This window comes from Drosophila nasuta, chromosome 2R, assembly GCF_023558535.2.
Source record: "Drosophila nasuta strain 15112-1781.00 chromosome 2R, ASM2355853v1, whole genome shotgun sequence".
NCBI classification, from domain to species: Eukaryota; Metazoa; Arthropoda; class Insecta; order Diptera; family Drosophilidae; genus Drosophila; species Drosophila nasuta.
This window is the reverse complement of record NC_083456.1, coordinates 30,085,543-30,106,393: the sequence shown is the minus strand read 5'-3', so window position 1 is coordinate 30,106,393 and position 20,851 is coordinate 30,085,543. Positions and strand designations below refer to the sequence as shown.

Sequence of the window (20,851 nt, the reverse complement as noted above, 5' to 3'; positions counted from 1 at the left end):
TTATTGTTCAACAAACTCTTATTGGTCTGTTAGGTATATCGATAAATCGCAAAGCGGTTAAATAAATCGAAATTTGTAATTTTTGAATTTTAAGCACCAAACTTCTCTAGGCTTTCTTTTGATTTACTATATGACCGAATGATAATCTAATACTAATAACTGCTTCCAATTACAGTTTAATTATATAAATTGTGATATGAACTTAAAATTGTCAACAAAAAAATGAACTGACGACTTAACTCACAATCAATTATGTATTTTGGTAAGACAACAATGCCCAGTTACAGTTAAAACCCACAACGGGGACAGCAACCCCTAATTGTCAATAATGCTACGCGACGCTTCTTTTTATTTACACAAAACGTCAGTTCAAAGCACTTGCCAGGACATTTTGAGTGGTGGCCGACGCTGACCAATCATAGAGCAAAACAATAATTGTTTACAAATTGTTAACACGCTGCTGCTGTTGCTGTTGCCCGATGATTGTCACTTTTGACACGTTACGCCCTCTCTCGCGGAAATATGTATTTCTGGCTATCCTCTTTGCTGCTTCGCTGCTGGGGCGTTAAATAAATAAAAACCACAAATCATGTTAACATGTGAAGTGTCTTTGATTTGCATATCATTTGTCCTTTTTGCTTGGCTATAAAAAACCGCCAATAGTCCGACTATCAAAGCTCAGTTTCTTTCGGATTCCTGCTGGATACATGTCGCTCCTCTCGATTTATAATAACAACGCCTGCCAGGTGTGTGGAGATCAAAGCTCTGGCAAACATTATGGCGTCTCCTGCTGCGATGGTTGCTCATGTTTCTTCAAGCGCAGCGTCCGCAAGGGCAATCACTATGCCTGCATTGCCATCAAAGGCAACTGTGTGGTGGACAAGGCGCGTCGCAATTGGTGTCCCTATTGTCGCTTCAAGCGATGCCTTGCTGTGGGCATGAATGTCGCTGCCGTGCAGGAGGAACGTGGTCCACGCAGTCAACAGGCGCACAATCATCATCATCCGCAGCATCAACGCCAGCTGCAGCTTGTCTCGCCTCCTCCTCCGACTTCTCCGGGAGGTCAAGCGTTGCACTTTCAAATACTCGCCCAGATTTTGGTCACCTGTCTGCGTCAGGCGAAGCTCAACGAACAGTTCCGGCTGCTGGAGCGTGAGCAGCAAGATGTCATCTTGCAGGTGGTCTGGAGTGAGTGCTTCATACTCCGTGCCTCACATTGGTCGCTGGATATTAGCGCCATGATCGAAGGCTGCGGCGATTCGCAGCTCAAGTTGCTGCTCTCAGAGGCGCAGCAGCTCCGAGCTGATGTCATGGAACTCAATTTTCTGGAGACGCTCATCCTCAGTCGCAAAGGTTGGTGAAGCTTTTACAACTAATTTATAGTTAGTTATTCAAACTTCCTTTGCAGAACTCGCCTTGAATGCGGATTATGCACTCATCCTGGAGACTCATGCCAATGGCGCTCTTTGTGCCTTGGCTCGATATACTCTGCATCGATCGCATTGGCTGCGTTTTGGCCAATTGCTGTTGGGGTTGCGACAACTTGGTCTGCGGCGTTATGACTGTGCGTTGTCTTGTATGTTTCGCAATGTTGTGAGTGATATTCTGAAAACGCTCTGAAGAGCATTAACTGCAAAAAAACAAAAGAATAATAAATTACTTTGAATTTAATCAATATTGTCTTTTAATAATTATTTTAAAAATTAAAATTTGGTTAATTATTTAATTTATATTAGCTAACATTACACTATAAATATAAAGAAATTAATAATGTAAACATTAAAAAATATGAATAAATCGAATTTACTATAGTATTTGCCTTGTCATGTTATAATTTATTTATTATTGTGTGATAATTTAAATAGAAACTTTCATTCTACAATAAAAGATAATTTGAAATTGAATCAATAACATTCCATTTTCAAAAAGAAACGTGCGTTTCATGCATTCGTTTCATTCACCAGTGAAACAGCTGTTGCGGCGTGTTCCATCTGCCAAACGTTTCTCACAACGGGAACGATTGGGCAGCGAAACAGCAAATTTGCTGCGTGGCAGTGTGACCAACATGCCACAATGCAAAAAAGGGTTTTTTGTGTTATAGTTTAATAAACAGTGTTTACCTCAGCTCGTTTTTTTTGCGCTCGGCATTTGTAAATCGCTTTTGTGAAAGTAAAACCAGCGAAACAAACACAAAAAGATGGCGGATGACACAAACGAGGAGAGCTGGCTGTACGGCACCTCGAATCCCGACTCCACCACCAATGAGATATCCAATGGCAGCGACGCCTTGGCTGCGGAGCACGAGGCGCTCGCTGCGGTGACCGGCGAAAAAGCGGGAGCTGCTGGATCGCTGTTGCCTGTGTTTCCCAAGGAGGAGATGATGGAGTACGCTGAGTTTGAGGATCCCGCCAAGGAAATGGAGGAGGACGAAGAAGCACTGCCCGACACAACAGACAAAGGCAACAAAGTGTCAAACATAGATCCTGGACTGGGAGATTTGGATGAGTTGGAGAGGCACGACCACGACTTAGATGATCACGATTCGCATATGAGCGATCTAGCGCTATCGGCACCCGGCACAACGACGCGCAAAGAGCGCAACGGCTCTGGCAGCGATGATGATGACGACGACGATTCCGATGATGACATCAACGTGGTCATTGGCGACATCAAGTCAGCACCCAGCACTTATAATATCAAACAGCGTCCCAACCTGCTGGCGGGTGCCACTGCAGGCGACAAGGCAAAACCCACAGCGCAAGCGGGCAAATTCAGCATCGAGGATTTCGAGGGAGCTGGGACTATCAACGGAGTCGCTGTGCACGAGTTCAGCATCGATTCCCTGGAGGAGAAACCGTGGCGCAAGCCCGGTGCTGATATTACGGACTACTTTAACTATGGCTTCAATGAGGAAACGTGGCGCGCTTATTGCGAACGACAGAAACGTTTCCGCGTGGCGGAAAGTGGCGTTGGGCTCGCCAGTTTGACACAAAATGTGAATCAAGGCGCTGGCATGGGTCTCGCTGATGGCGCCGGCGGAGGAGGAGGAACAGCCGGAGGAGGCAGTCAGATTGGTGGTGTCATAGGCATGGGTGGCGGTCCAATGCACCATCATCAGCAGCCGCTGGTTATGCTCAATGATGGCGGCGGTGCTTCTATGCAAATGCCACCGCCCGGTATGCCGCCCATGCTGCAGCATCAGCCCAGGCCGGGCATGGGCATGATGGCACGTCCGCCGCGTCCCATTTCCACCACGGGCGGCGTCAAGGAGAATGCCATCCAGGTGATGACGGCCGAGTGTCGGGAGTACTCGCGCGGTGGTCTGGGACCCATGGCACCCAATTTTCCGCCACCTGGTGCGGCGGATGAACCCTTTTTCCATGAGCCGGAACCCTTTGATTATGGTTATGAGCCTACGCAAGAATCGCAATGGGGCAACGATAATGCTGGCTGGGTGCCTACAGGCATCAAGGAGCTGACGCCGGGTCCCGCTCATCATCAGCAGCAGCAACAACAGCAGCCGCCCAATCAGCAGATGGGCGGACCACCGGGAATGCCGCCTCAGATGAATGTGCCGCCTCCTCAGATGGGAGGACCGCCGCCTCAATTGCGTGGCCACAATGCGCCGCCAGGAATGATGCCACCTAATATGCGCATGCCACACAACATGGGTGAGTGCCTAAGATTCAACAAAAGTGTTGGTTTATCTTATATGTATATGAAATTCATTGTCCTGTCTGGTGAACTGACTTACTTCTTACTCGGGATAGAATAAGGCATTTACATAGCCCTAAAGGCTTTTCTTATGTGCAAGTCCTTAACTTATTTATATTTTAGATAATAACATGGAATAGTCATCAGGATCAAGTTAAAGCTAATGTGTTAGTTTGTATCTGGAGGATACCCACGTGTTAGAGATTAACCCCTTAGATAGTTTAGTTCTTTTTTCGCGCACTTTATGTATGCAAAAAGTAGATGTCGAAAAACCGGTCTTTAATTATTTACTTTAATCATCACCATCAGCTGAACAAATATAGCCATTTCTGTCCGTTCACACCTAGATCTCAACGATTATAACATATTTAAAGACTATACAACATAACTCATAATGTGCAAAGTGGAACACACTTATTTCTAACAATTTTTTAACTATACTCTTTTTCAGCCATGGGTCCACCTCCAGGCATGATGCGCATGCCGCACAACATGAGTGAGTAACAAGCTTAAATTTGCAGTTTCCTTATGTTTAAACTCTTCCTTCATTGCAGACATGGGACCACAGCAGCGCATGCCCATGAGCGGTAACAATAGCAATATGTCTTCAGCTTCCTCCTCGGATCGTAGATCGGATAGCTACGATGATGAGCGTGAGCGACGGCGTCGCGACAAGGACAAACAGCTGAAGAAAGAGCAGGTGAGTAGATTGACTTCAAAGTATTTCTTAAACTTGCTCTAATCTTCAATTTCCCTTATTGCAGTTGCGCAAAGACTTTCTGGACATGCTGCGGGAGCGGCACGACATTGAACGCCACACACGTTGGTATGACATTAAGAAGAAATTCGAATCGGATTCGCGTTATCGTGCTCTGGACTCGGCTTATCGCGAGGAGTACTTTGAGGATTATCTGCACATGCTGAAGGAGGAGAAGAGAAAGGAGCGTGATCACAAGGAACGCGATCGCGATCGCAGCAATCGTGACAAGGAGTCGCGGTCACGAGACAAGGACAAAGACAAAGAAAAGGAGAAGGACAAAGATAAGGACAAGGACAAAGACAAAGATAAGGACAAGGAGAAGGACAAAGAGAAGGAGAGCAGTTCAAGGCGTGACGCACGCTCCCGATCCCGCGACAAGTCAAGTCGTCGGAAATCCAAGTCTCGGGAAAAGGATCGCAGCGAGCGAAGCAGCAAACAGAGCAGCTCATCGGCATCTGGTTCATCGTCTAGTCGCAGCGACAAGAAGAAATCGCATCGCAAGGACAAAGAGGAAGATGAATAACAGTTATTTAGGTACTACATGGAAGACGAGCAGACCGTTCCTTGAGCTAGCCACACACACACACACAAATTACACACACACACACACACTCTGTTTGCACTCAGACACACTTCCAATAATAAAATCATACAACTTAAGAGAAAGATGAAAGAGGAAACTGAAATTTAATGGACATTGCAAAGTTGTTTTTTAAGTATATTGTATGCGAAAATCATTTAAATTGTAGAAGATGGATCTAGAAAGCAGAGAATAAAATCCATTTTATTAGGGGGCTTTACGAAAATTGGGGTTAAGCTAAAATCATTCATAATTTTCGCACTGTATGTTTGTGCACTTTTTGCTAATTTAAAAAAAAATATATTAATTAGAATGTCATTTAAAAGTTAAATAAATTTAGCTGGCCTACCAATATTTCTCATCTGAAATTTGCTTCATCTGTTCATTCGATAAAGGGAAACCCCCCTTTTAAATTAGTATGCTTGTTTGCTTTCTTTGTTTATACATCTTTAGTCATACATTTTAATTCCTCATGTAAACAATCATTTATGAATTAAACAAATTGAGTTAATCCATAAAATAGTTGTTAAAAAACATGTTTACTATTAAATAATACGAAAGTCAACACTTTGCTAAGGCACATTTTAAATCCCAATTAATAATTTACACGCAAGTAATCATTGCAATATAAATTTTCAATTTAAAAGCATCATCTTTGAATTAAGCTGCCAGCAAAAATAGTGTGCACGTATGATGAAAAAGTTCTATGAAAATTTAGCAGAGTGCCCAGTTTTCTTAAGCTTCCAAGAAGCGCTGCCAGATCGCTAGATCACATAGCTCATCGCTCTGTCTCTTTTCAGGTATGCAATTTATCTGTTACTTTTAAAAGTGTAAACAGCATATTAACAATTCATAATAAACTCACCAATTTCTTATTGATTTCCCTCGTCAGTTATAAAACGGCAATTCAAATAATAAATATCCATTTATTTATGCGATTTTATTTATTTTTGAAGTTCTGTTCATTAATATATTCCGATGTGAATTTTAAAGTTATTTAAATAAATAATAGCGCAAATATCAAGCGACAACCACCAGAGAGTCAGCTTAATCAATATGAATAAATGTTTTCGCTTTAACGGAGTGGAAAACGAAAAACTGTTGAATAGTTTATTGGTTTTTTTTGGGCTTTTACTTAATTGACATTGGTTGCTGTCGTTATTTGTGTAGCCACTAAAAATGCAATTAAATGAAATAATTCAACGCTGGTGAGAAATATAAATAAATTGTAGTATGCCATAAATGAAGGGTAATTTATTTGTTTGATCTTAGGAGCTACACCTACATAGGTAAGTTATAAAAGTGTTGCATTAGTGGGATCGATTTATATTTGAATTATATTCCGGTTGAATTTGCTATATCCTTACCATTTAATAACTGATATTTTTGATTTAAGTTTTATTTTGGTTTTCTTTTTTAAATAAATATAAGTAGAGATATATATTTAATATCAGTTAATACTTGACACAGAGGATGAGTAGTTTACAATCCGACTAGTCTATTATAGAGCTGCTACAAAATACTTAAAAAGTACAGACAAAAAGATCAACTACTGTTGATCTACTTTTTTTTATTACATTCCTTCACTTTCATGTCTTTTTTTTTATAAAATTAATAACGATTGTCTTTAGAAAACTAAATTCACGTATATAATTCTTATTTGATAATATGTTTTAAATATTTTTTAATGACAGTATCAACGTTATTTACATACTGACATATTTATTTTTCTTTGAAAGGAACTTTATGTGTAGAATGTGGAGTGGATGATAGAATCAGCCCCAAAAGTTCAGATCAGATATAGTTTTTGATTACGCTTATTTAGTTGCTTCAGTTCAGGAGTTCCATGCACTTGATTAATTTATGTATATATATGTTATATGTACTTTTGATTAGACTTACACAGAATGGATTAATACTTAAGATCGGTAGAACAATAAATACCGAATACCCTATAGAAGCAGTTACAAATACTAATTATGAGGCATATTTAACCCATTAGTTCTGTAGCGTTTAATTGTAAAATTAAATTTAATTCTTTTCTTTTCGACGTTTTAAATAAAGAAAAATTTAAAGAGATTAAATGTTTTTTTAAGCAGTAGAGTTAATGGGTTAAACTGCCTTTTACACATTGACTAGATGGTTAATGGCGCACACTCGTCCAAAGCTGCGAGTTGTGGCCATAATTTGAACTAATCTTCAACTAAATTGTACTTTCATTTTGCAGCTGGAACCAAGTTTGTTGCATGCATCGAGGTACTTTTGCTTTCCACAGATCACAACACTCCAAAATTACTAAAGCTTTCAAGAGTTACTAGGCCCTGGAGGGGCCTAGACTGTGCCCTATCTACTCAACAGTTGCTCCACATTCAGCGTAATCTCTGGGCCAGGCCGTTGGGAGTTCTCCTGTGTGGCATTCGAGCTGCTGTTGCTGCTGCTGTTGTTGTTATTGTTGCTGTTGCTGCTGCTCAGACTGTGAGCATGCATTCCATTCAAAGTGCGCGATGGCGCCGGCGACGTTGGAGCCGAGAGCAGTGGAGGACTGAGTTGCGAGGCAGCTGCAGCAGACATTGGAGGCAGCGTTGGGGATTGCGCCTCCAGTGTGGAGGGCGGACTGCGATTCAGATTGCTGTCGAGGCTGCTGTGATGCTGCGATGAAGCAGGCGACAGCGGTATCTCTTCGATTTTCTCCAGATCCTGTGCTATGGATGAGGAGTTCTGCTTGTGCACCCGGCTCAAGGTGCCCTTGGGACTGCGTGAGGTGTCGTGCAGCATGGGTATCTCCAGCATGGAGTTTTTGCTGGCATGTAATAGCGCCGCATAGTTGCTGGCTTGCAGCGAATGTTGATGTTGCTGCTCCGCCTTGGATTGCTGATCGTCGCGATCTAAGCTGAATTGACGACGAAGCAGGCGACTTGATCCGGGTTTGCTGTCGAACTTCGAAGTGCTGCCGCTCACCGAGCAACCGCCGCTGCCTGGACCATTGGCGCCATGAGCCGCGTGACCAGATTGCGGATTATTGCCATACAGATATTTGCCGTCGTAGAACTGCGTGAGATTGCTCTCACTGGGACTGAGGCATTTGTAGTGATTGTACGGAGAGCTGAGGTCCATCATTTCTTCGATTTTCTTGTACAGTCGCGAGCTGGAACCGCCCGTTGAGTTGGGCAGTCGATTGAAGGTGTTCGGGTTCAAGAGACTGTCTGGCGTCAGCTCGGATAATTTACGCGATTGTGGACTTGTGCTGCTTGGCGTCTTGGTTGGAAACTCGGGACACAGCGTCGTGTTGGGACTGATGGTGTTCGTCGAGTTCGAGTCTAGCGAATAGGAGTTGGGCAGATTGCTGGAGCCCACGTCCACATTGGTGGGTGGTGTGATTTCCACTTTGACTTCTACGGATTCTCCAGCCAGCGAGGAGCTCTGCGAGGACGAAGGATTGGTGCTGGTGCGAGATTTATTTGCCTGCGCCTTCAGTCCGATGGAGTTGCGTATAAGAGATTCATCCAAACTGTGGACATGAAAGAGTTAAGAATTAGTTAAGTGTTATGGGTATTTAACTGCTTCACCTACCCATGGGACTCACTTAAAGAACGCATGTGGAAAGAAGATATAGTCGTTTTGTTAAATAACTTAATGTGTTTCCACGCAATATATATTCATATATATACACTAATTAAATAATAACAATGTTTGTGTCTTTTCTAACAGCTATTTGAGAATTGGCACCCGTTAAGTGTTGCCGTCTGTCACTATTTATCAATGATCGGTCTATCGATAACGATGCAAAAATACCAAAGCAAAATGCATACAAAAATAAATTGGCCGATAATAAGAATTTATCGATTTATTCAGTTAGCTTTTTCTTTTATTTTGCGCGGGAGTGTAATTGGTAAAGTGCAATTAGTTAAATGTGTTTCTTAAGTGAATGTGTTAAAAAAGTGTGTTCAATGAGCTTACCCGATTGGCGGTGGCATTGGCAGCGGCTTGTCGAAGCCCTTCTTGCCCAGCAGCCAGAACGTGTTCATCATGCCCTTGCCCTTGATATCAATGAGACCGCGCGGCTCAATCGAGTAACCGCCACGGGCCTCGAGACGATCGCGCGTCTCTTGCGACATGTGAATACGCCACGAAGAGCCTGGCAAAGCAGCAAAGAGAACATCAATAAAAGTCTGCAAGGTGAGTCAAATTTAATGTACCTGTTGATTCCATTCTGGATGCCGTGTTAACAGTGTCACCAAAGAGACAATAACGTGGCATAGTTAGACCCACGACGCCAGCACAGCAGGGTCCAGTGTGCAGTCCAATGCGCAGCTGCAGCGGCACACCTGGCAAATGCTTGACATTGAAGCGTCCGCTTTGATGCAGCAGATCCAAAGCCATGGTCGCAATCTGCTCTGCATGATCGGGTATTTTCACTGGCAGTCCACTTACGACCATGTAAGCATCGCCAATGGTTTCCACCTAAATGAGAGGGGATTAATCTTTGAGTGGGTTTCCACACTAGCACAAAAAGTCAAATTCTTTAAAAATGTTGAGGTTGTTCAAAATTTTCTCTTCAAAAGATTTTAATCTTGATTTTAGAACATTTTTTCTCCTTGTATATTAGGAAAATTTTAGCCTTTACCTTATAAACATTATAAGCATTGATGGTGGCATCGAATATGGTGTAGAGATCGTTGAGCAAGTCCACCACCTGAACGGGACTGCAGTGGGCGGCGATTGTTGTAAAACCAACAATGTCGCTGAAGTAGATAGTGACATCGGAGAATTCCTCAGGATCGACAGCCAGGCCCATTTTAAGTTTTTCAGCAACGGAGCTGGCAAGCGAAATATTTAAAGAGAATAAGATAATATTAAGATAGTAAATTTAATTTAGTTTGTTACCTTGGCAACATGCGATTCAGCAGCTGCTCAGTCTTCTTTCGTTCAATGTCCAGTTGATCAGTGCGTTCCCTGATCAACTCCTCCAAATTGTTAGAGTACTTCTCAAGCATTTGGAACATGGTGTCCACAAAGTTCACTTTGCGTCCATGATTCAACATCTTAAAGCGTTCATAGACACTAAGTGGGAAAAAAGAGTTAAGAGGCAGAAAAGTTGAAATAATTTGTTTAAGAACTCACGAGTTAAAGTCGGGACGCATGTCTGGTTGTTCGGCCCAACATTGTCGCATTATGTTGATGGCCTCCGGTGGGGCAGCGCCTTTGGACACCGATGGTCGTATCAGTGGCGGTGGCTTCTTGATTTTCGCAATGATATCATCCGGCGACAGCGAGAGCATGCAATATGGTTCACCTCTGACCACAACCTCTTGCATAATAATGCCAAAGGAGTAGACATCACCCAGTTGGGTGCCCATCTGAATGCGTCCATGCTGATGATGATGATGATGCTGTTGCTGATGTGTCTTCATGGTGCGCAGCAATTCAGGTGCCGTCCACAGCAGCTCCTTGGCATTACGTGGTCCCAGCGATATGCCCTGCGCCTCGTAGAACGAATTCAAGCCATAGTCGGTGATCTTCAACACCCAACGGGCATCGACAACACAATTCCTGGAGGTCAAAGCGCCATGAACTCGCAAAGGTGAAGCATGCAAATATCGCATGCCACGCACCAAATCCGTGAGCAGACTGAGACGGAAAGACCAATCTAGTTTTATTTCATCCATGATTAGGACATCTTGCAGGGATCCACGTGAACAATAGTCAAACACCATGGCTGTGCGATTGGGATCCGACAGCCAGCCTATTAAGGGATTAATGTTCTCGTGTCTCAGTCCATGCGCCATCACCAACAGATCCATGGCCTTGGAGCGCAGCTCAGCGGAACCATTCAAATGTATCTCCTTGAGCTGCACCAGATCTCCATTGTAGCGAGCTCGCATATCCAAATGCGCTGGATTATGCCTCGCCAGACTGCCCGTGGTCGAGGAAACACTCTTGCCATTCACCGTCACCGTTGTTGTTGTTGTTCCAGCTGCTGCTGCTGTTGCCGCGGCAGCGATGGCGCCACTATTATTGCCAGGTGCCGCTGCGCCGGGTATCACAAAACCGAGGTTCTTCAGTGAGCCAATGGAACCCTTCAGCAAATCCGGTTTATCCACTTCGGGACCACCGAATTCCTGTAGCTGTTGCAGCCAGCAGCAGAGCATCGCTTCGATGCCTTCGTCCACCTGCAAAAGCCCAATTAATCCGGCCCTAAACGTTGGGTTTAAACTGTTTCGCTTACCCTACGTGAGTCCACCGGAAACACAAAGTCATTGGCCGACAGGACAATCTTGTTGGGTCCTTTTGAGAGTCGCTTGCGCAAAAAGTAATTTCTGTGGGTTGAACGCAGATAACGAAGAATAAATCGCTGATACTTGAGAATGAATCTTATATGGCTAAAAGGGAAGACCCTTTCATATGCATTAGTTATGTTAAGTTAGGAATATCTTCGGTATAAACGAAAGGGAATTTTCAGCATAAGAGAAGGGAAACATTCAGCATAAGTTGGACTAAGGGAATTTTCAGCATAAAGGAAAGAAAACTTTTATCTGATTCATGATGAATCTCAGAAAGAGATTAGGAGTAAGTATAGTATTATTAGAATTATAGTTAGTAGAAATAGGAGTTGCTTCAAATAAGTATCTGCCTTTTAATCAGTGTAGGAAACAGTCATCTTTTAAAAACTCCTTTTTTATTACATTATTCAACCGCCAACATTCGACTTGAAGAGACCCTTTCAGCAATACTTCATTTATTTGAAATCAATTAATTCAAGCATCACAATTGAATTATTTCCGTTTTAGCAACAAAGAAACTCGACACGATCAAAAGACTCTGTTATCTCAAGTTACTTTAAAGAACTTAACTTGTCGATCTTATTGCAACTTTGTTGAGCCTTATTGACTTCAAGCAATCGAACAACAAATACTTTGCCATTGAATTGAAACTTTTTTATGGTGCTGTCAACAGTTTTATCAGTGGAATTTAACTCTTCACTTGCTTGCAGATTTGTTTTCTATTGTTATCCAAACAACTTAGTTTCACTTGTCATTCGCTGCTTCGGTCTCTCGAGTCTAGTTTTTGCACCGGCGAAAGCAACAACAGCCAACAACTTGAGCTGCAACAACTTTTAGCAATTTAAACAAAAGCTTACAACTACTTTACAGTTAGCTCAATTAACTGGAGCTGAGAATCATGCAGATTCATTGCTCTGCCTCCTCCTCTGCCTCTCCTCTTATCACCTGTACACTGTTCACCTTTTAGCTGGACTGCAAGTAAGCAAACAGTGCACTGTGCATCCATTAGCCCACAGTCAGCCCCTTTGGCTCTTGTGGCTGGACCATAAAAAGTTTTTACTGTTACGTATACATACTTACAACTAGTTGGCAATACAACGGAACGCACAGCAGGTGGCTGAGAGAGAGTGAGACCCATGGAAAACCGCAAATTCATGCAACAATTGTTAAGCCAGAAGTTTGCCACGTGGCCAATAGACGGAGAGAGAGACAGAGAGTGTGAGTGAGAGCGAGTCAGGTTGAGGTTAAGTGTATTATGCACATTAATGGGCTCTATCTAGACCCAGTCGAAACTCTTTGGGCACACACGTGTAACGGCTGTTAAGTAGCCTGACCCAAAAGCCCATCAAAGCGACCATTAAAGTTTTTCTATTTATGGCACAGCTTTCGGTTTAACCACGACATCACACAAAAAAAACTTTCACCTGTGCGTTAACCGGGCTGATAATCAACGGGATCATTCAGCATAAAACAGCTGCGCGTGTGCATCATTTATAAATACCCTTTAGAGAAATTCAAGTTCTAGTAGGGTGGTTCAGTATTTTACATTCATGTTGTCACATTGTTTTGTTGGATATGCAAGTCTAAACTTTGCACAGAAAAATTAAAATGAAGACAAAAACTGATTCCAGCAAACAACATCAGAAAGTATGAATATTCAGTTCAAAGAAAATATTAAAGTAATTTATTAATTTTAATATTAAAATAATTCAAATAAAATGAATTATTCTGAAGACAAAAACTGATTCCATCAAACAACAGAATGTAGAATTATATCAGGCACATTTTCAGAATATTTTTTGTACATTAAGCTAATAATTTTTATTAATGAAAAGTCTAAAATGTATTATTTATTTACATGTTATATATTTTTTTATATTTTTTTTCTCAATCTATGCAAATCTATTTCAGATTTATAGCTATTCTATTTCTTGCCTGAATAACTTCAACATGGCGCTAAAAAGTAGGCAACACTTTTTTCAAAACTTTGCTGAACTACAACTTGAATCACTTTCTTCACTTCCGCTTTCCCAAGTGAACTTTGCAGGGTGTCTATATAGTGCTACATTAATTTGTAGCTAGTTTCATGTTTATCTTGGTCCCTTGGTCTAGTTGGGTGTCCGGCCTTGTTTTCAGTCTTTTTTTTTCGTGCGGCGCACGCTAATTAAAACTTCATGAGTTGCATTTTGAGCGTCGCATTGTGTTGCCTTCGGGCTGAAGCGCGAAGGCAAGCAAAAAAAAAAAAAGCAAAGTTTTTAATTGTTGTGGCTTAAAGTTGGACGTGTAACTAGTTTAAAGGCTCTTCTGCTATTTAAAAACAGAATTTCACAGCTGCAATTAATGAGCTCAGTTGCGGGAAGAGGAATGCGAAACGCTTAAGGGAAGTGTTGCTGACATGTCAAACAGTAAATGATTTGTTTAACCGCACTTGACATGCTATTGTGTGTGTATGTGTAATGTATATATGTATATATGTATATATACAATATGTATGTATCTGCGGCGTATAAATGTCAACTGCCAGGCAACATTTTTAGTGCGAAGCTGTTACTTATGCTACGCTTTGATGATTGTAATTAATTTAATGCTTCCTTTAATGGACGGCCATGATGTAAAGGTGTGTGCGTGTGTGCGTGTGTGTGTGTGTGTCGGCATGAACACGCTCGTAATTCATCTGTGGTTCCTTTATTGATTTTCTCTAAATGATTTCAACAAGGCCACAAACTAACCAATTTGCAATTTGCATTAAATGCTATCTGATAAATTTCTACTAATTTGTGCTTTTACTAATTAAAGGCAGCTGATTAGCAATTAGCATGTGCAGGTGATTAGCTTATAATGGCCACGAGTTTCGTTGTCCAAGGATTAATATAAATAATTGCAAACATAAATATAATTAAAAGTGGAATCAGGCAAAGGTATACATTGTTAGTTCAATATGTTTGCTATATAAATCACTAAATAATTAGCAATACTGGTATTGTTATTATAATGTTTGTAATTGAAATATATATTTATTTTTATGTAAATTTAGCTTGTTAAGCCGGAAATTGCAGTTAATTGAAAAGCTTAATTTGAAATACAAATAGTTTTCCTAACTAAGTTAGTGCTTGTCATAATATTTATAATTGAAATATTTATTAGAATAAATGTTTGGATGTCTGTGTTTCATCCTTTTCAGCTAGATTTGTCCAACACTTTAATCCTTTTGCTAAATAACAGATTATTCCTTCAACTGTCATTTATCAGACTTTCCACTTTCCACCCGGAAATTGCTATTAATTGAAAAGCCAAATTTGCAACACAAACAGTTTGAATTGCAAATACAAAGTTTTGTGCTTTAATATTAAATATTTATGTTCGCACTTGCCTAATGCCACACTTAATAAAATTAAAAGCTATCTAATTAAGCCTCATAACTAACATTTCGGCTATAAAATATTGAACACCCCGCACTCTCCTTTCTCTCTTTCTTTTTTGGCCACTAAAAAGCGCTTCAAATGCAATAACAGCAGCCAATTAGCAGTGGGTGGAAAGCAAAACCGAGTAAAAATCTTAATGATGAAAATTAAAATGGAAATTTGCCACGCGCAAAATATTTTATGCCCAAGGCGCTGCGTGGGCAAAAGATTTTTCGTAAAGCTTCGAAACAAGCATCGCCTTTTGGGCGCACTAATTGATTATTCCAATCTGGCGGCGCGTTTTCTCCGCCCTCAACTGGGAATTGAGAGCTGAAGGTGTGATCTGTGGGATGGCGTGCCACGCGAAATAAGCACAAACTGACATAAAATATTACAAATCTGAGTGCAAATAATAAACAAACAACTAATTGAACATGCTCGGAAATTTAAATATAGCGCGTGTTGTTGTCTTATGTTTATGTGGCCTGAAGCTAAAATCGATTCGAGTTGGGATTTGATTTGAGTTTTTCCAGTGAAGTTTTTAATGAGTTGGCAGAACATTCAAATGACTTCTGACTATAACTATGTATATTGGTGCAGGTTTTTTCTGCGAATAGTTGTCATTTATTTGGAAATTTTCTTTGATATCTTTTGAGCTTAAGAAAATGCTTTCTTCGAATGTGTCATATAGAAAATTACAAATAATTTTGCATTTATGTTTGTTGTTATGAGTCAAGGGCATAAGGAAGTCGAATGTTATCTACTTCTACTTTATTCTACAATTACTTATATTTCTTCTGCTTCGAATTGAAATGTATAACTTAGCCTTTATATATGTTGGTATGTCTAAAGGGTCTAAGATAGATAAATGTTGCTCACTACTTCTATCTTGACATGGGACCCTTTATGTGAATATGTCTCAGTTATTGGATGTTTTCTTTGATTTCTTTTGGAGTGTAAAATATTTGCTGCTGGCTTTTAAAATATATGAAACAAATTTTTCTTTTAAATGTGCTATAATGACTAAAGGGTCGAAATAAGTCGAATATTGTCTATGTAGTTTAATGTATTCCAAGTTTTTAATGTTTCTAATTGTTTTCTAAAATAAAAAACACATATTACAGCTAAAAATCTTTATGATTTACTCAAATTCGTTTAATAACAAATTCGTGATCAAGACTTTGCTATTTTAATATGCGGATATTATTTTGTTGAAGTTAGTAATATAATTTTCGAAATTTTATGCTTTTCTTTTTAGAGTCGTTGACTCTATCAAACATATTCAATCTTAATCATAATTTTGGAAATTTTGAACTCTGTTTTTCAATCAATCTTAATCTTAGTATTTGTCGTATTATTTAGTATTAAATCTTCACTCACCTGACTGCAATGCCGACCGCAACGCTTGCGGCCACCATGATGAGGATGAGGCCAATGCATATGGCGGCTATTGTCCAACAGATGGCGCCACAGTGCCACATTTTCACGCTGCTCACCAGCAGCCATTCATCGTAGCCCGGCTGAATGGCGTGTGTTTTATAACTGCCCGCACCATTATTCTCAGCGCCATGCTCAAGAATCAACAGTGGCCGCCATTTGTATGTGGCCAGTGCAGCGTCGAGAACAATATCGAGTACCATGAAATCGTATTTTGGCATTGTTGCTGCTCCCCTAGTGGTTGTTGTTGTTGTTGTTGTTGTTGCAGGCAGCAATGCAATATCGGACAGCAACAAATCGTATAACGAAAACAGATTCATAAAGGGTCGCAGTTTGTTGAGGCTAGCATTTTGATGTGGCGACGGTGGCAACGTTGTCGTTGTTGTTGTCGTCGTCGTTGTTGTTGTGGTTTCTTCCTCTAGCTCTGGTGTTGTACGGAAATTTTGCACCATCGTCATGCCAATTCCGGCCGCATTCAAAAAGTGTCGATGCTTATCGCTTAGCAGCGTCAGCACCAACAGATTGCTGGTCACTAGTCCGGAGACGGGTCGCTCTGTGTTGCCATTAACAGTGCTATTACCATTGCTATAGCCATTTCCATTCACATTCTGATTCCCATTCTGTTTCCCATTCCCATTGCGTGCCAAATATTTGTAGAATCGATGCTCGACATTCAATGAGCTGGCCACAATATCGATGAGCACCACTTTTGTGTGCTGCTGCTTGGCCCATTCCCGGCTCTGTAGCCAACGCAGCGTGCTATCATCATTCAACGGCGCCGTAATAATAATTGCTAAAAGTCAGTGAAGTACACACGGAGGTGAAGAGAGAGTGAGAGATGGGAGAAAGCGAAAAAAAAGAAAGAAAAAGTAGTGTGAGTTGTGGTTTGGGGTTTCGTACAAAATGCATCTCGACTGCTGGCCAATTTCCATTGACGACGTTGCGTATACGTACCTCGACCCGGCTTATCCTCTTCATGCAGGTCACGTATTCGTCCGCCAATTTCGATGCGATAAGGTATATGCAAGTTGGTCGCTATGGCCAGCGGTAGGCCCCAATTGTCGTCTGCAAGTACAGAGAGAAATCACATATCGACTGTGAATAACTGTGTATGCAACGTGTGTGCCTGGCAACTGTGTGTGTGTGTGTGTGACACACACTTTCATAAAGGAAGAGAAGCCAGGCACATCCTTTATGTGATTGTGTCGCACACATGTCACACCTTGTGGTTAATGTCGTTCATGGCGATTGCCAATTTCAACTCCCATCACAGGCAACGCTTAAATTGACTGCTTCGATGCATATTTCTACTCTTTGCTTAAGATGCAGCCACGATAGTTGGTGATTGCTTGGTTCAATTTTGCAAATGTTTGCGTTGAAAGACAAGAGACCTTCTCTTAAATCGTTTTGCAAGAATACAGTTTTCTTTAAACTTGATCTTAAAATTAAACTAATCTTTTTCCATTGGCTCTGTTGATCTATTGAATTCTACGAAAATAAATGAATATTAAATAAATGTCTCTAAAACGAAGGTAAAACGTTGTGCAATATTGTTTATCACTGTTTTTGGAAAAAATTATGGAAGCAGACTAAAGCATTAGATCTGTTTCATAAGCAAATAAATGAATATTATGTATACCAGACTTTACCGTACATAAGAGAAGGGATTCATTTCAATGTCTTATATTGTTTAACCCTCTTTATTTTCTAATTTTGTTTAGAATATTATTTCTCATTGTAAACGCACGTCTTCTTTATTTAACTCGTGTTCATAGACTGCTTTAATATTATACCTTCTATAGTATTGTATATACAATTCTATCGTATTGTATATACATATCTTAACAGAACTTCATTCTATTTATGTTATAGTTCTGTTTATGTTACAATATCGCTAGCCTCATACAATATTCCCAAAATACTTAATAAAAGGGGTCTTAAACCATTTGCGATTTAAGATTCAATATGATTTAGATATTTTATTTCCAATTTGCTAAAAATCACAAATGCTAATGATACTGATAATGATTGAAAGTTACTCATATACACAGCTGAGATAGTTCCTTTAAAATCTACATGAATTAAAATCAATTGTTAAATTTTAAACTGCTCTCCGCTTTGTAAAGTGAGCCCGTAATCCAAGAGGCGCTTTCTACTTGCAGTAACAGCTTTTGAAAGCATCCTTTTGGATTGTAGGCACAGCATCGCGAGGAGCAACTTCCACTATTTTGGGGGCAGCTGCTTCTGGCGGCACATCTTTGCCGTGCTTCGCCATGTAGTCGCAATCCCGACGAGCAGCATCGGGACACGGACACTTGTCTAAGCTGGCGTTGGCAACTAGTTTGTCAAACTCCTCTTGCTTCATCGGCGCCTTGGCTACGTATTTGTTTTTAGGACAAGCAAAGATCTTCCAATTGGGATGGACAGGCAGATAATCGGTGCCATTTTCCATGAATTGCGCAGCGAGTTGAATGCAAATCTCTGGATCATCAACAGCTTTCATCAACTTCTGTTCAAACTGAGCTTCCTCCTCGGCTTGAATACGTTTCATTTCAATAATTTGGGCATCGAGGTCAAGTCGGTTCTTTGTTTGCTGGCACAGCTGCATTTGACGTGTGACTGGCGGATGCACAAAGCGATTCTCGAGCATTTTGTTCTCCCGCTGATAGGCTTCATCACGCATGCGTCGCTCAATCTCCTCGCAGATCTGCTGCTTGAGCAGACTATAATATTTGGCTGCCTCTTTGGCCTTCAGACGCGCCTGCTCGGCAATGTTGTTCTTGCAGCAGATGTCCACGTGATACAGATCATCGATTCGATCGTTCATCATCTTCTCGATGCCCAGCTCCAAGTTGCGCATACGTCGCACATACGCAATGTATTCCAGCGTCACGCGACGCAGTTGCTCTTTGCCCAAGCGTATGCGCTCCCTGGCCTCCGCCTCAAGACGCTGGGTTTCCCTAATGAACTCTTCATGCTCTTGCTTATCTGCCTCCCACTCGGCCAGCTGCTGGCACTTGCGTCGCCTGATCTCCTCGAGCAGCTCGAGGCGATACTTTTCCTTGTCGTAGGTGCCCAGATGATGGCCCTTATCGAACTCTTCGAGGCGCAGCTCTTCGATGAGTTTGTCCACCTTGATTGTATCGAGTCGCTTCTCTTCGAGCTCTTTTTGCCGTTTCTCCTCGTGCTCCTCCAGCTGCACCTTAAGCACTTTGCTCACCTGCTCCTGCACCTGCTCGCGTTTGCGCATCTCGCAGAAGTGCTGTCGATCGTATTCCTTCCAGCGTCGCTGCTCCAGCTGTAACCAATACTGCTCTCGCTCACATTCGCGTCGCTGTTTGCGCAGATTCTCACGCATCTGCTCCTCGAGGCATTTCTTCGTGTTCTGTTGCTCCTTCTCGCGCATCGCTTCGCGTATTTCGTAGCAATTTAGCATCACCTGCTGGACTCGCTTCTGCTGCACAAATTCCTTGTGTCGCTTGTCGCGCTGCTCTTTGATTTCGTGCAGCTGCTCTTGACGTTCGCGTATGTCCTCGTCGAGTCGATTGCGCACCTTGCTTGAGAACTCCTTCTCGAAGACCATTTCCTCCTTGTCGAGCAGCGTCTTGAGTCGCTTGCTGCGCTCGTTGAGCTCTTCGCGAGCGTTTTCCTGCGCCTTTGTCACCAGCAGACCGATCTGCGTGTACAAACTCTTGCGATCTGTGCGCTCAATGAACTGAAAGTGTTCCGCCCCCTTGCCATTTGATTGCATTATCAAGTTGAATTTGAAAGGAAGGTGTAAAGAACAAGCTAGTAAATTTATTTGTTTTGCTTTACGTGTTGTTTGAATTGAGTTGGAATAAGAAAATGAGTACTCAGTTGTATAAAATTTGTATTCCTTTTGAAAGTACAAAAATATAATTGACTTTTCAACAATATAAACATGATAAGTATTTTATTATTGAAAGTATTTTAATTAAGAATCTAACAAAATTATATTAACGAATGTATTAGTTGAGTATGTAATAATATTATATTTTTTAAGAGCAACCTATTTCTTATTGTTTATAAGTCACGAGCGACAGACCCAAAATATGCTTTCCACTAAAGTAAACGAACTGAATAAGTTAACATTTATTGTTCGTTCTTATTTACTTGTTCACTTTTGATATTCAGCTCGTTGCTGTTTACTCGATTGGTATCTCTATTGTTGTTAGCTGCTTTTACTATTTTCGATTGATCTCGATAGTAAGATAATCCTCAACAAGTAAGAAACCTACATTTCCGCTACCCATTAAATAAAAGCAAAACAGTGCAGTATCGTTTTAACCTTAAAATATGCTAAAAATATACTGCAAATATACTATAATATAGAAAATGCTATATTTGGTATATGGAATAGTACCACAATCAAAATATAACAAAGTAGAAAATATACCAGATTATCATCCAAAGCTAATAGAATTTCCTTCTTTCTCCTTCTACCTATTTACATACATTTCCTGGAAGCTCAAGGCTTCTTTTCTAAGGCTAGTGGGTATATAAATACTTGTGTTTTAGTATGCTAATATGTTAAGCATTGAAAATTTGGCATTAATTATTAAAACATAAAAAAAATAAACATGTAGAAATCAAGATTTTTTAAAGTAAATTGTAAAATATGCTACAAGACCTTTAAATGAATGATCTAATCGAAACA

The 20,851-nt window shown here is 40.9% G+C and overlaps 4 protein-coding genes across 4 annotated transcripts in view; 2 read left to right on the top strand and 2 right to left on the bottom strand.

Annotated features, from left to right (window-relative positions):
• The first annotated feature begins 562 nt into the window (after positions 1 to 562).
• Positions 563 to 1,620, top strand: LOC132787032 (COUP transcription factor 2). Its single transcript, XM_060793887.1, has 2 exons — positions 563 to 1,353; positions 1,409 to 1,620. Exons 1-2 carry the CDS (start codon positions 708 to 710, stop codon positions 1,618 to 1,620), a joined length of 858 nt encoding a protein of 285 aa, XP_060649870.1. The 5' UTR covers positions 563 to 707.
• A 473-nt stretch (positions 1,621 to 2,093) lies between these two features.
• Positions 2,094 to 5,303, top strand: LOC132786902 (pre-mRNA 3'-end-processing factor FIP1). The gene is made up of 4 exons (XM_060793631.1): positions 2,094 to 3,671; positions 4,166 to 4,210; positions 4,269 to 4,414; positions 4,479 to 5,303. The coding sequence occupies exons 1-4, from the start codon at positions 2,198 to 2,200 to the stop codon at positions 4,995 to 4,997; spliced, it is 2,184 nt and encodes a 727-aa protein (XP_060649614.1). The 5' UTR covers positions 2,094 to 2,197; the 3' UTR covers positions 4,998 to 5,303.
• Positions 5,304 to 5,986: 683 nt separating this feature from the next.
• LOC132786899 (uncharacterized) overlaps positions 5,987 to 20,851 on the bottom strand; it is a 69,777-nt gene continuing 54,912 nt past the window's right edge. Inside the window, 10 exon segments of the mRNA XM_060793626.1 lie at positions 5,987 to 8,562; positions 8,625 to 8,636; positions 9,012 to 9,189; positions 9,251 to 9,515; positions 9,679 to 9,871; positions 9,939 to 10,115; positions 10,176 to 11,224; positions 11,281 to 11,371; positions 16,117 to 16,966; positions 17,128 to 17,238. Of these exon segments, the coding sequence (XP_060649609.1) occupies positions 7,398 to 8,562; positions 8,625 to 8,636; positions 9,012 to 9,189; positions 9,251 to 9,515; positions 9,679 to 9,871; positions 9,939 to 10,115; positions 10,176 to 11,224; positions 11,281 to 11,371; positions 16,117 to 16,966; positions 17,128 to 17,238 (4,091 nt within the window). The 3' untranslated portion in view covers positions 5,987 to 7,397.
• On the bottom strand, positions 18,126 to 20,026 carry LOC132786656 (trichohyalin). The gene has a single exon (XM_060793241.1). It carries the CDS (start codon positions 19,922 to 19,924, stop codon positions 18,326 to 18,328), a length of 1,599 nt encoding a protein of 532 aa, XP_060649224.1. The 5' UTR covers positions 19,925 to 20,026; the 3' UTR covers positions 18,126 to 18,325.